The following is a 15,382-nucleotide window of genomic DNA, read 5'->3' on the forward strand; positions in this document are numbered from 1 at the left end:
AGAGTGAGAATACAGAGGGAAAGGAACTTCTTTTAAGAGATGAGTTATTTCTTTCCCCAAGGTTTTACTTCAGTGCATTCTTATAATTCCTGGGCTCTGCAAAATTGGCTTGGATTTTTCCTATTCTTTTCATGTCTGAATAAATTCAACTTAAAATAAATTTTATGTAAATGGCAGTTATATTGTGTTAAGCGCTACAGACCATCTCTTCAGAGTAAAATCTGTATTCAGGATTTATAGGAACCTGAAGAAGGATGGTGGGACTCTTGGGATACTCATTTGAAAAACAGATACAAACCCTATTTTTGTAAATTACTGCCAAGGCACTGCAGTCAGCCGATGCAGGAGGAAAGCATGAAGATGGTACCTTAAATAAAGACTCTATTTTTCTTTTAAAAGGGAGGAAATACTCTTGTGTGTATTTACTTGTAGTGGGTTAACTTTGGATAGGAGCCAAAATCCCACTCAGCTGCTTGTTCACTCATTGCCTTCAGCAGGAAAGGGGCAGAAATTCTGGTGAAAAAGCTTGTGGGTTGAGATTAAGACATGGAGATTGCTTACCAGTTACTGTCATGGGCAAAACAAACTTAACTTGGGGAAAATTAATTGAATTTATTGCCAACTGAAATTGACTCAGCTAAAGAGAAACAAGAATACTAATATTACAATCACACCTTTCCTCCCCCTTTTCCCAGGTTCAACTTCACTTCTTCATTCCAGACTCTACTCCCATCCACCAGCAGTGCAGGGGAAATGGGGGTTGTGGTCAATCTGTAACAGTTCCTCTGTGCTGCTTCATTGTGGCTCTCCATGGGCCATGATTCCTTCAGAAAATATCCACCTGCTCCCATGCAGGTCCTCCATGGTCTGCAATGGATGCTGGCTCTGGCATGGTCTTCTCACCAAGCTGTGGGGAAATATCTGTTCCAGTGTCTGGAGCACCTCCTTCTCTAACTGTGATGTTCCTGCTGCTCTTTCCCACCCCTTCCCCCCTCCTCTACCTGTCTCACATATCTTCCTCTTTCTTAAATGCATTTTTTCAGAGGTGCCACTGTCTGCTTTCAGGCTTAGTTTTGTCCTGTGGTGGGTCCACTGGAGCCAGCTAGAACCACCTCTGTCTTGCACGGAGAAGCCCCTGGCGTCTTGTCACTGAGGCCAACCCTGCAGCCACCCTGCTGCTAACTCATCGACACAGACACTCAGTACAATCCTGTCCAGTTAAAATATTTTTGAATGTAGTGAAGGATGCTTGCAGAGTTTCATATACAAGTGATACCACTGAAAATTCACTCTTGTTAAAATGAGTCTTGTATAAATACACAAGGTAGGATTTAGTTGACTGTTTTGTAGAGGCCAGTTTTGGTTATTAAAAATCTGGAATGATATGATTGGACCATGGATGCTGACTTCTCAGCAAAGCCACTTTTAATTAGGTCAGTGGTGTTTAGAGGTATGTAGTCAGTTAACATTCTTACGTGTCTTATCTATGGAATGTGATTGCATGTTTTTGTTCTGTTTTTCCACAATTTAGATTGCAAGGAGATAATATGGCAGAAAGGCCAGAAGATGTCTCCATGGTATCTCAAACGTCTGAGCCAGCAATGTCAGACTCTGATGGTAAGTTATATAAATATTTGGTGCCCATCAAAAAAAAAAAACACCCCACTATCTTGAATTTAAGAGTAAATTTTATGTCTGTAAAAGAAGATTAAACATTTCCAGAGGGTGTTCCTGGGCACGTGAACTCAATCATTTACATTTAAATCTGTTAGAAGAGTTCATGACATGTTCTTGGCTGTGGCCAATTAGCACCACAAAACAAGGCATATTTGGGGTCAGTATTCATCCTTAGCAGTTTGTATGTTAGCACAGTATTTTGGATGTAATGTAGCTTAATAACATAAACATGGGCTGTTCATTGCCATCTGGCCTCTATGCTGAAGAATGGTCTTTGGAATACTTAATAGTACAAATGCAGCCACAGGATTCAAATAATATATACGAAAAATAAATAATTTCTCCTCTGCTTTTAAACTAAGTATCAAAAATGCTTCTCTGGTCTCTCTGAGCACCACTGACAATTAAAAATTCCATATAAAGGAGTTTATACAAAAACTCTGAAGAAAATTTTTCTCCTTATATCAGCATAAGTACATGTTGTGGTAATCTGCAGTCAGGACATAGCCCTATTTCAGTTTCTGCTCTGGTTGTTGAACAGAACACCTGAAATCTAATGGAAAAACTACTTCCTAAGGGCTATCTTGCCAGAGAATGCTCTGCTTTCTTATAAAAGATTAAGTTGATGAAGATTAACTTTATCTCATCACTGGAAATGGAGACAGAAAGGAATAGATGTTTGGACAAAGATTCTGCAAAGATAAATCTTTCAGTCAATTCCTGTACTTCTGGGCAGAACCAGCTGAGTCCATTAACTGGAAGATTTGATTTACAGTTTAGTCTTCAATAGCAGCAGACATGTTAGCCATGTTGATTAATTAATGTAAAACAAATCATAACTAAGTTTATTTTATTATTTTTAATTGTCCTACTAAATGTCTGCTATTTAATGCTACTAGGTAAGACATCAACCTGACCTTTTGTTCATTTGCCACACTTGTAAAGCAACATATGTCAACATTAGTAACTAGTGTGTCTTTAAAGATTAAAGGCTTAATGCAGTTATGCCATTTGTTTTTCCTGTCCTCTGCCACTGATCACTTTATAAATAAATATATATATATAAGGGGAATAAAAATCTCAAAATATCATGTTGTTACAAGTTTGATGAAGATTATCAGCAAGAAAGACAGATTGGTGACTGCACTTAAGCCCTTTGAAAGGAAAGCTAAATTCTTATGTTATTAGAGTAATCCGAAGAAAGGGAAGTGGTGCTGGCTTGTTTGGGATAGGCTATGGGATATGCAGAATTGAATATGGAACAATTTGTTTTGAACTGGTCTCTGCCTTCCTCTTCCCTTCCTGTGTACCCTTGTTCTTGTAGCAGAATCTAATCTGCCATTGCTCCCTGAAACTGTAGGCTTATTTGTGTTTACTGGGAGCAGAAAGTCAGTAAAATAGTAGCCCATTGCTAGGTGGCAAAGGCACCAGGATGAAGGAAGGTGAAACTGTCAGAAGATGCTGGATGCTATCTAACAATGAAAATGAATACTTCATGATTGCATAATGTGGACCACAGTAGTGCTATAGCCATCTAACCTGGGCCACCTAATATGTCTCTGGATATTCTGTAGTCAATATGGAAATAGTAAAGAGGGAGAACATTTTCCCTAAAAAAAAGGTAGATGAGGCAACAAGATTCATGTTGTTATAACCATGTCTGTTTCATGTCTGTGAATATACATGAACCCATTAGCTATATAGCTAGAAAATAGCAGAGCTTCTAGGGCAGGATTGAGGTATTACCAAATTTCTGTCAAGAGGCTCTCTCAGAAATGTTCAGCCTTTCAAAGTATATTTTTTCCTCAGATGTTGGCTAGGAATAATTTTTGATTAAAACAAACAAAAACAGATCTGTTTTACAAGTAGGCACAGAATCCAAACAGGTGCAAAACTCAGGCAGCTGCCCATTCTATCCATCTTTTCTATAAATGCAGCACACTACTTGTTTTCTGTGTGTTTAATATTTCTAATAAATATTATGTATGTGAAGAAGATGATAAAAGAGACTTTTAAAGATACTCTTAGAAAACCCTAAATAACCAAAGCATCAAGTTGCACTTTAAATTTTAGTTATGTCCTCTTAAGAATGTATTATATCAAAAAAATGATTAACAGATTTTGGTTCCCAGGTTTATTAGAGTTTATTTTCTACTGTTGCTTATCAATACCAATGACCTCACTGAGAGAACACTATAAATTGCAAAGTGCTGATGTAAACCATTCTTTCAGGATTATGCAAGTAAGGTGCTAATACACAGCAAAGTTGAGGTAGTTTTCCTTAATGATCTCTTTCTGGGTTAGTGAGAAATTGTTAAGTTGTTCGATCTGGAGCATCTCTCTTGTGGATTTCAGATGAACCAGGTTCAGAAGTAATTGGCTGTACATCTGATCTATCAGCCCTTAAAAATAAGCCTTACTAAAGCAATTCCACCTAATAAAGTCAATGCAATAGACTATGTAAGAAGATCATCTGTGGAATCAGGCACAATACTGACTCAACTGACAATCTGACCTGACTCTAATTAACCATGGCAATGATTTCTCTCTAGTGCAATCCTGCTGAATTGAACAGAGTTATGTCTAATCTAAGCAGTAAAAATGAGAGACAGGAATTAGGTCTTGAGATCGGAGAGCACAAGATGCTCTAACGCTGCTGTTTCTTTCTACTGTGTAATGATACCCATCAAAACTGTTTCTCTTTCCCATTGGATGATTTCACAGGAAATAACTAAGGGAAGAATTTAATAGCTAGGTTCCTGATTTTGATTAGTAGAAGCGACTTCTGTGACTGCACTGTAAACTTCCCATGTAGATAACAGTATCAGTCCAGTCTCATGGATCAGTCCTCCAGCAAGTCCTCCTCTTGTTCTGTACAGATAGGGCTGAGGTTTCAAGAGATAGACACTGCAACAGGACTGATCCAGTAAAAGTTTGTGTCTGTCAGCCTCTGCATTCTTCTCAGTGTGGGGGGAGTGTACAGGTCATATACAAATGTATATTTTTTTGAATTTAGATATAAAGAGATAGTAAAAACGTGTTCATTTAATCCCAGTTGCCTATAAGTAATGTAGGATCTTGTTTCACTTGTTTCAGTCTCTTTTGCTGGCAAGTACAATACCCTTTGAGTGAGGGCCATGATGTGAGGCAGGAAAGATATTGTAAACAAGATCTTTGCAGTCAGTGCATTCTTGTAGAAGGTTTAAAATACAATATCTCATTAGGGAGTAAACTCTGAATGTTGGGTGAATGCAAAGCATAGACCTTTAAACTTTTAAATCTTTCCAGCATATCTGAAAAAAAAAAAAAAAAGCTGTTTGCAACCTGAGCTACTTTTCAGTGCAGTATGCAGCACTACATAGTTCTGGGGTGTGGGCAAAGACCTGTTTGTTTTGTGGCTCTTCCTGGAACAATATATTTGGACTGAAACTGATGGGTTATATTGTGCTATGCCATGGTTTGCATGTGATATTCTATTCTGTTATTAGATCTACAGATTAAGCTGTGATACACAATATTTAGTTTGCTAAATTTGCTAAGCAAATTTCACATCGTACTTAATCAAACAAGAGTCACTGGTTCATATTGCTTGTAGTTAACCAGCTCTCATTTCTACCTGATACATGTGAAAATACTAGGATATGTAGCTTCAAAGTTTCTTCTTTCCTTTACAGTGACAATAAAGTTTAAAGTTCATAACAGGCATCTGGGTGTGGGGGAAAAGTTTGAAATTGGGGATGTTCAATAGAAATAGGATTGTAATTAACACATACAGTTCTATTCCAGAATGAACTGCATGCCTAGGGTAAAAAGTTAAAAAGGATGAAAGTATTTGGGAATTAAGGTTGTGAACCAGACACGATAGTGGCAAAAATGTGGCATCATCTATAAAATCCTGAACAGTTCTCTGACCTCTTCTCAACACCGCATCATTATCACCTCTTCTTCCTCCACTTTCATTTGTATTTGCAATGAATGTGGTAACCACAGTTGCTGTATTTCAGTACAGTTCAGTTTTTATAATAAGTATAATCTGAGAAGTTTGAAAAATTAGGACATTGGAAATATAAGAACCTCCCTGCTAAGTGTCCTCTGAATAACAGCAGAACTTAGGGAAGATCAGGGCATCTTGGTTTGTAGATGGTATATAAACAGTATCAAATTGCCTAGTGGACTGACAGGCTGCCTAGTGGACTGCCTAGTGGACTGACAGTGAAACTGCAAAGCGTGTTACTTGGAAATTGCTTTCACTGACGTGGGGGGGGTGGGGGGGGGGTCAGGCTGGATATTAGGAAAAGGTTCTTCACCAAGAGGGAGCTGGGGCACTGGAACAGGCTCCCTGGGGCAGTGGTTATGGCACCGAGCCTGCCAAAGTTCAGGAAGCCTTTGGACAATGCTCTCAGACACATGGTCTGGTTTTTGTGTGGTCCTTTGTGGAGCCAGAGTTGGACTCGATGATCCTTATGGGTTCCTTCCAACTCAGGATATTCTATGATTCTAGCTAAATAAATTGTCAATTTAAGTCATTACATATGTGACAAGAAAACATTCTAGATTGCTCAGCAAATTTTGTTGTTTAACAAATATGACAGTATGAGTAAAAAATATAGCCTGCTGGCTTTTAAACATTGCCTAAAATGACTGAAACTTCTTATTTCAAACATTTTAACTATATCCTAACTCGTTTAAGTGAATTAATTACATTTGCTTTAATAGATTTTATTAAAACTGAAGATCCACTACTCCATTGTGCAAAGGACAAACAGTTTTTAGTTTTAATAGAAAAATAATAACCTACAAAAGATCTGGCAGCAGAAGGAAGCTTGCTTGTCACTCCATTCATGTTAGAGATAGTTTCTCATTTTATTAAGCTTGTAAATTAAAATTAGCCATAAATTAAAATCCAGTGAAGTGTTAACTGAAAAGTAGTACTTGTGTGGTAGCTACATTTGCGTTCCCAGCAGTTAATGTATACATAGTTTATTTTCAGAGTGACTAACACTTAATTATTTAGTGTGATTTATGTTTCTTCTTCCTCTTTGGAACAGCTCAGGTACCTGGGGTTGAAACACTTATGGAAGATATTGATGCATTTGAGAGTGCCTCTCAAGTGGCAGGATCTGTAAGTATCTTCCCTTATGGGAATCCTGTAAGTTTTAAAAATAGTTTGATAAAAATTAGACTGTACATAAAGATAAAAGTTGTGCTTGCCAGTAATGTCGTCCTAAACAAGGAAAACTTAATTTGCCTATCCCTTCTGAATATTCAGTTCTATGGCAGTTTTATTTTTTTTCATTCCAGGAAGGGTGATATTTAGAAATCTATTATTATCATCTCATGTGAACACATACTTCATTGGCCTTACATGTATAACTTCCATTGAAAGCTCGGTCATTATAAACTATGTCTGTACATCCTTAAATATTTCTTTAATGGTTAAATGTCCATTTTAAGAGTTTTATAATATGCAATATTACAAAATGAACAGAACAAAATAACTTAGATTTTAAATTGTCATATGAAACTTGACATAACATCTCAACTATAATTCAGCTTTTTGGTAATGTTTACTTGGAAACTGATAAGCATTATATTTCTATTTAAACTGTGTTGTTTTTTTTAAAATAATGCAATATTATGTGTGTTGATATTTTCATTGGTTCTCTTATTTTAAAATTTAACAATTTTTGAAAATTTATATAATAAGAAACTTCAGAGCTAGTTGTATTGCATCAGAAATGTGAATACAAGTTAAAGAAGGACTTTTTTTTTTTTTTTTTTTCCCCTCAGGCAAATTACTTGAAAAGACAGTCGTTATTTGCTTTTACAAACTTTCAGATAGATGTAAGAGGAAACATTAATTTCTGTTCACTCATAGCAATTCTGTTTTTAGCACACTTTAATATTGGTAAAATAAGTGAGACTAAGGTCTAAGTATTTGTTGGCTGAGTTTTTGTTAAGTATTTGTAGGACAGTATTAAAGAAAAAAAGGAAAATGACAGTGCAGACTGATCCTGCAGTCTTTCAGGCAGCTAAGTGCTAGTAAAGCTAAAAATACTAAACAACCAAAAATCTATAAAACACTTAATATATTTCAAATCAGAGTTATCAAAGCAGTTGGCAGACAGGGAGTTCCTGTTTAATTCCTAAAGATCTTTGAGAACATGGACTGCCAGAAGCTCACAGATCATTTGTGGATATTGGGCAAAGGGAAAGAGGAGCAGAACTTCAGTAGCCATTGCTTTCAGCTTCTCACTCAAGCATCCTTTCTGCTTCTCTTCACAGTAGTGAACAAGAGAGGTATAATAATTTTTGCGGCACTTTCTTGTGTTTTTACACGATTTTCTTATCGCTTTGGACCCATGGCTACCAGCTTTGATTTTTTCAGTTCCATAGACATGTAGCATAGGAAAAAAAGAACAGATAAATTGAATTACACGGAAAAAATAAAAATAACAAGGTATAATAAAAGATCATTATATTTCTTAGCAAAATCTTGCTGCAGAAATATACACCCTTCAGCTGAGTATTTTTAGACATATGCTGTGCGTACACATGCTTATAAACAGACATATAATGTGTACATCTATCATTTAATGCTAGTTCTAGTCATAGATACTTGTACTGGGCTCTTCAGTAGAAGAGGGACATAGAACTACTAGAGCAAGACCAGAGGAAGGCTATTAAAATGATTAGAGGACTGAGCACCTATCATACGAGGACAGGCTGAGAGATCTGGGCCTGTTTAGCCTTGAAAAGAGACGGCTGAGGGGGGCCTCATCAGTGTGTATAAATATCTGGGGGGGAGGGTGTCAAGAGGATGGACCTGGTCTCTTCTTTTCAGTTGTGCCCAGCAACAGGATGAGAGGCAATGGGCACAAACTGAAGCACAGGAGGTTCCGGATGAATATGAGGGGGCACTTCTATACTGTGAGGGTGACAGAGCACTGGAACAGGTTGCCCAGAGAGGTTGTGGAGTCTCCTTCTCTGAAGATATTCAAAACCTGCCTGGGTGCCATTCCGTGCAATTTGCTCTAGGTGATCATGCTCAGCAAGGGGGGTTGGACTAGGTGATCTTCAGATGTCCCTTCCAACCTCGGCCATTCTGTGATAAAGTTGCCTAAAGCAGTAGACTGCCAGAGGCAGTGAAGTTGACTGGACTGAATCCCTGAAAGCCACACAGGTGACTGCTGTTACTACCTGTGCTTCAAAAAGAAGTCAAGACCAGAAGTTGCAGCTATTGCTCTGCCTCCCCAACCTCTTCCTGAGGACAAGGGCAACTAGCTTCCCTTTCCTGAGCTCTTGGAAAAATTCCTTTGTCTCAGTTACTAAGGACCCATAAGCCAGTAACTCTTAGTTCATATGCTTTTGGCTTTTGTGTTTTGGATTTTTAAGCTATTGTGATTAACTTAAATCATACTGATTTCTCTCTTTAAAATGACTATACGACTGTTATGCAAAATAAGATTCAGCTGTCAAACACTGTCTGTTTGCCTGTATCTCTATCTTCTCAAAAACAAACAAACAAACAAACAAAAAAAACGTCCAACTGCTGTTGCATTTTAAGGCTCTGAAGGAATAAAATTTTGTTCTGTGGTCCCCTAATAACTTCCAGTGAGACTTATTATGTGACAATCTTCACGTAAAAATTACAGAGATTGAACTGAGTTTTCCCTTAGGGAAGCTATGAAGATTGCAGTCATGTAATGAATTCTCACACATTCTGTAAAAGAATAAGAATTATGCCTGAAGAGGGCCTCAGAATTAATACCAAAATACATTTTCATGAGTATACATGATTTTCAGATATTATATGAGATATGAGTTACAGGATAAGGAAGAAGTAGAATAAATATGATGTTGATCAGACACTTCTCATAAATTGAACAAATTGGTTCATGACATTCACTCAAATATTCATATTACCTCTAAAAATTCCTGATCTAGGTGAAGATATTCCATATTTAATACTGGTACTGTGTCCCACTAGGGTAATATGAGTCTGTGCTAGTTAAACTGGTCATTATCATATATTTCTCTCTACTCATCTATACTTGACTAATCTTTAAACGTGCCTTGACCTTCAGAGAAGTGTTTTGAGAAAAATTGTGGGATAAAGCCACAAGAATTATGGAAGAGTATTTTTAGAAAGTCTTCAGAAAAGAGCTATACGGGTTATATTTTTCATGTTCAGTATACAAGTGCACACATAATAAATAACGTGGAGGCTAATGCAGTCTGGATGACAATAATATGAAGAGGTATGCAACATCTATGCCTATAACATTGCTCAGTGTAATTTATACTATGATTACATTATGATTTTCTTGTAACATTGTATATTTTGGGTATTATATGTCTGGAGAGACTGGAAATTTTTGTAATTAGACCTTTTCCCTTTAGTCTTTTTAACAGAATCTTTTTCTAAGCTTTATTTTTCTCAAAGAGAGTTGATATTTGAAAATCAGTTTGAAGTATTTACAGGAATCAGCACTCTTCCCAAGGGTTTTGCAAGGACACAAAGTGGAAGCAAACATTTAGAATGTCCTTAGAGATTGTGGTTTACTGAAGGACTCTCTCTTTTTCTCTTTTTTTTTTTTTTTTTGACAAATATTTAGTTTAATAAAAAAGTGTTAGGCAAGATGCAAAGGTTTTTTTTGAGATTTTTGCAGTGGTTTTTTTTTCAGAGCCTTATTCTACTTTACATTTGTGTAAACAAGTTTTATAAATATTTGGCTAGAAATTTTCAAGAAAACACTGAACGGAAACACTAGGGAAAAGTTAGGTCGGCTGGAAATCTGGCAGTAATGGAAAAGTAAGGTATCTGGGGAAGCAACTAAATTTACAGTAACTAAGAGAAAGAAGCAGGGCAGATGCAGTGGGCAATTCACACCAAGTAGCCTTTGCCTTCACTCTGAGTTGCTTCTTTTGCCAACTGAATGTAACAGGACTCATACTTACTGTTTCTATTCATGTGAATCTTTGCATTCACTTATCTTGCCTGTCATATACACATGAAAAGGTGTATTTTTCTTTGCAAATTATCCATGTAAGGCAAACCATTCCAAGTATAACAGAAAGAGGGGTGGGGGTGGAGGGAAGAAAAGTTGTTCAACTGCAAAATGCATTTTTGCATGAGAATGCCTTGGGTTTTTACTCTTTATTACTGTGGGAAAAACACTCTAATAAATTGTTTTATAGAGGTGTTCTGATTTAAATGTATTCTGTCTTGTTTTCTCTACTCCTTTGGAACTTCTCTAGTGCTTTTCCAGATGGAATATACACAGGTTTTTCTTTGATAAATACAGAAATTCCTTAATGGGAATTCAGTTTGTGAAATGATTTGAAGCTTCATGCACAAGGAAAAAATAAACTTTTAGTTCATGGTATTGATACATGTTGAATACAGCTTTATTCCAGTGATGTGTAATTTTAATTGTAATTGATAGAAACTTTTGTAGGCTTTCCCTCATTTTTTCTGGGAACAATGCTGGGAAGTAACAATACTTGTAAAAGTTTGACTATAACCAACAATTTTAGATCCCCTAAGCTTCTATATTTAACTAAAAATTATTTGCTGGATTAGGGTCACTGTTTAGCAATTAGAAAGTTAGCCATTAAAATAAGTATTTTAAGGTTCCTGTGACATCTGGCATAACAGCAGTGTGATTCTGAGGTAGCATGAATTATAAAGGTCTTATTTATATATTATACATCCAGAATTAGTATATTCGCATACATTTTTTTTTTTTCCAAATCTAATTTCACTTTTGTAAGTATGTGGAAATTCAATGTAGTTTAAATTACATGCCTTGAAATTCTTTGGTGTAGAAATAATATATGTGAAACAAATTTCATAAAACAGATACGGCATTTTGAATGTAGGTTGCAAAGCAATAATTTCTTACTTAAAATATTCTCTTTTGCTTTGGAGAGCACCTGACATACGCCAAAATTATTTCTCACTTCTTACATGCTCATATTCTCTTTGCTGACATCATATTGATTATTGCAAAACCTAGCTCCCCAGGTGCTGGCCCAAACCCTGTGACACATGGCACGGCTGCCTAGTGTCCCTGTGGAGACTTCAGCCCTTGGCTGTAAGGACAGCTGGCAGAAAGCCCTGGCCCCTCACAGGTTCAGTTCCATCAGCCCCATTGGCAGGCATTGCGTGGGGCTTGTGGTTGGCATTTGCAATAAGATTTTCTTGCTGTAGACAGAATGGCAAATGCATTCTGGACTGAAAATGCTCATAATTTAAAATATTAAATCTTCCAACATGTAATTTTAAAATCAAAGAATTTTCTGAACTTAAAAAAAAATACATTAAAAATCTATGAATGCTCCGTTTTTACCTGTCTAAAGCTTTGGTATCTTTGGTGTGACAAATTCAAAGTTATTAGTCCAAATAACAGTAAGCAAAACAGGACTGAAACTTAGAAAATAATCATTTTAGTTATATTTCAAGAACTGAAACAAATGTTATTACTAGGTGCCTATGTATTTCCTCCTTCTCTCTTGCCTGTAAACATAAAACCTATTTGTAAGTTAACCCAAACTACCATCTTTCTAGTGTAAGGTTTAGTGTAAAATATTTTGGCTGGCTGCCATGGGAAGCAGAAAGCTTATAATTTCAATTACACGGCATTTCAAGTAGAACAGGCCCTAATGTGGGAGATGGGGATTAGAGGTGGCTGCCAATATTGCATCTGAGCTCTGAGGAGGTTTATTATTTTTACAGTACCTAAAAAAACATGTTGACAAGCTCACCTTCCATGCTTGAACAGACTGTAGTAGCTGAAAGATTTAAAATTTGGTGAACTCTTACAAAATTATGAATGTTGTGTGATTAACCTTCAAACAAAATATTGCAAAAAAGTTCAGCTGCTTGAATAACAATTGTCCTTACCAGCTTCTTGGTCAGATGGAAAGGACACTTGCAAACAAATTGTTGGGTAAGTGGATTTTTTTGCACTGGGAGGAATCTCTGTTAAATATTTCTGTTTAAGACATTCAAGCCATTAAACAAAGAAGTAGTGTATTATACAAGAAAACTAAGTGTGGTGGTCTTTCTTACAATATTATCTCCTGAAGTTACCAATAAAATTTGCACTTGATTATGCAATATGCATATGCAATTCATCATTAAAAGCTAATCTTTAAAAATGAAGAAGCATTGTCTCTTGTGAGGTGGGGACTCTGCACCTGTAAAGAGAATGTATGTTTGTACATGGTCATGCCTGGTGAGTACCTGGGCACTTTACTTTGAAGTAGGCCCAAATGACATAGAAAAGTAGCATTGCATTGTTTCATAATACTTTTTATGGTCAGCAGAAAGGGGTGGTTTGTTTTCTAACAGGCATTTAATTTCCAGATGATGTTGTAAGTAGTTTGGAGGCATTCCTCTTGGCCTCAGATATTCTGAAATGTTGTACCTCAGCAGATCTCCCGGGGCATCTCTGGGTATTAAAGGCCAGCCCGTGTCGTCTCAGCTTGGGGGTAAGATCAAGACATTCACATTTGCATTGTTTTTTTCTAGGGATAAAAACTATATGATATATGCCATCAAAATGATATTGTGCTGCAGATTGAAGTACTCATAATGATCTTGAAAAACTTTCTTATTCTTATGACATCCTTAATAGTATTTGTGTACCACCATGACATTCCCAGTAAGCTACAGTATTTTCCAGAAGTTCAGGGAACCAGTGATGAGAGATACTGCCTTTGGCTTTATCTTTTGTAATTTATGTTTTAGTAGTAATTTGGCTAAGTAATCTAAGTAAAGAATACACTAATGAATACATTGTTTGTGAAGGAATAATGATGTTATGTAAAGAAAACCAATTAAGAAATGGATGCATAGTTGACCTTAAAAGTTGACAAATGTATCCCAAGGGTTTTGAACATATTTCTGGTGCAAAGAGACATTGTCTTACCTTCAGAATTTGAAGGTGACATGAACAGGGCCCAGAGCAGTTTCTACAAGTTAAAAAGGCAAGGATGTCTTTCACGAACATACTCATATTTAGATTTAAAATCTTGTTAATATGAATAGGCCATTTATAAATTTTGTGCTAATATTTATAAAGCTTAATGAACAATCAAGGGCAATTGCAGTTTGGAAGATATTGAAGGCATTGAAAAGGACTTCTTGTATACATATACTTTATGCACACATACTAAATTTTTCAACCACTTTTGGTCTACTGTCATTATCATTAAAGTCTGAGGTAACCAACGTGATTGTTTTATCTCTGCTGTACCTGGCCAGTAGACAAAGGACAGTAGAGTGGAATAGTAAAAGGGACAGTAAAGTGGAATAAGAAGATTTAAATAAGTGGCTTGCAAGTCTGAATTTCTCTCTTAAATGAGATATCTGAACTGCTGCCATTCATCCAGTGGAGAGAAATGGTAACACTGAATTAGGTGTAGCTGTCTGAATTCACTTCTTCTTGCTAAAGCATTTGAACTGACATGCTTTCAGAGCTTCCTTATTAACATCCCTTGCTTTCAGCTTGTGCTTATCCTTTAGGAATAAGGCTGTTGCATAAATTGCTGGACAAACAGAGGAATTTTGTCTGTGTTTATGTACACTTAAATGTACTCATAGTCTCAAAATATTAAAAGATTTTTTATGTTAAGTATTATATATATCTATATATTTATACATATATATGCATATACATATACATAATGTGTTATATATATATATATATCACATTACTTGAGCCTGCCTCCAAAATAATGAAATATTGTTACTTATAGCTCTGAAATATCTAGCATAGGTGAAGGATCAAAAAACTCATTACACTGCAGTTTTAATGTCATAACAAATTCTAATTCATTTTTTATATATATTTTTTTCAGATTTTCCAAATCATTATTATTTTCTATTGAGTGTTTAATTGTAAGGCAGTATTATAAGCACATCATTTACTATTATAAGCACATCATTTACCATTAAATTAAATTGCTACTATTAAATATCTTCACAGTCATCAGTTGAATACAATACAGTATTTATTTGAAAAGATTTTAAAAGATTATATTTATAAGTTATATCCCATATAATAGTTTACTTCTGTTGAATTATGCTTAATTAAAAAAAAAAAAGCATCATCAACAACAAAAAACAAAACACAAGGCAGCTACAATATTTGCAGATAAAGCAAATTGCTTGTGGGCAAAGAGGATAGCAAACTTTTGATTTTGTGTTCATCCTTTGAACCATAGTATACCCTTTGTATACTGTCAGAGCCCAGCCAGGAGAGCACCACCACATGCTGCAGCTCTTTGCAGGATCCCACTCATCTGCTGGTGACTTGGGTACAGCCTAGCAGACTGCAGCAGCAGACCTCTGTGTGCCTTCCCTAAATGGAGTCACCAGTTTGGGTCTCCCTCTTCTGCTCCCTGTGATTACATCAGCTTAAGGCCTTTGAAAACCTGGCCGCTCTCCAAATTTGTTTGACATTTACTGGAAGATTAAGAAACTGGTAAGGTGTAAATGATGATGAGACCACTGCATAAGCTTTATTTTTTGGGGAAACCAGAGAAAGCAAGAACCCCCCTATACTGCAGATGAAATGTTTTGGTGAGGCAATAAAGTAAAATTTATTTCAGATAGTGTACTGGGTCTGGCTGGGATGTTAACTTTCCCTGCAGCAGCCCATACAGTGCTGCGCTCTGCACTTGTAGCTAGAAC

The 15,382-nt window shown here is 36.2% G+C and overlaps 1 protein-coding gene across 1 annotated transcript in view; it reads left to right on the top strand.

Annotated features, from left to right (window-relative positions):
- C2H8orf34 (chromosome 2 C8orf34 homolog) overlaps positions 1 to 15,382 on the top strand; it is a gene marked incomplete at its 3' end in the record, with an annotated part of 188,417 nt that overhangs the window by 130,074 nt on the left and 42,961 nt on the right. The window contains exons 10-11 of the mRNA XM_035317217.1: positions 1,532 to 1,617; positions 6,726 to 6,799. Of these exons, the coding sequence (XP_035173108.1) occupies positions 1,532 to 1,617; positions 6,726 to 6,799 (160 nt within the window). The remainder of the gene's footprint in view (positions 1 to 1,531; positions 1,618 to 6,725; positions 6,800 to 15,382) is intronic.

Source organism: Oxyura jamaicensis, chromosome 2 (genome assembly GCF_011077185.1).
Source record: "Oxyura jamaicensis isolate SHBP4307 breed ruddy duck chromosome 2, BPBGC_Ojam_1.0, whole genome shotgun sequence".
Classification (NCBI taxonomy): domain Eukaryota; kingdom Metazoa; phylum Chordata; class Aves; order Anseriformes; family Anatidae; genus Oxyura; species Oxyura jamaicensis.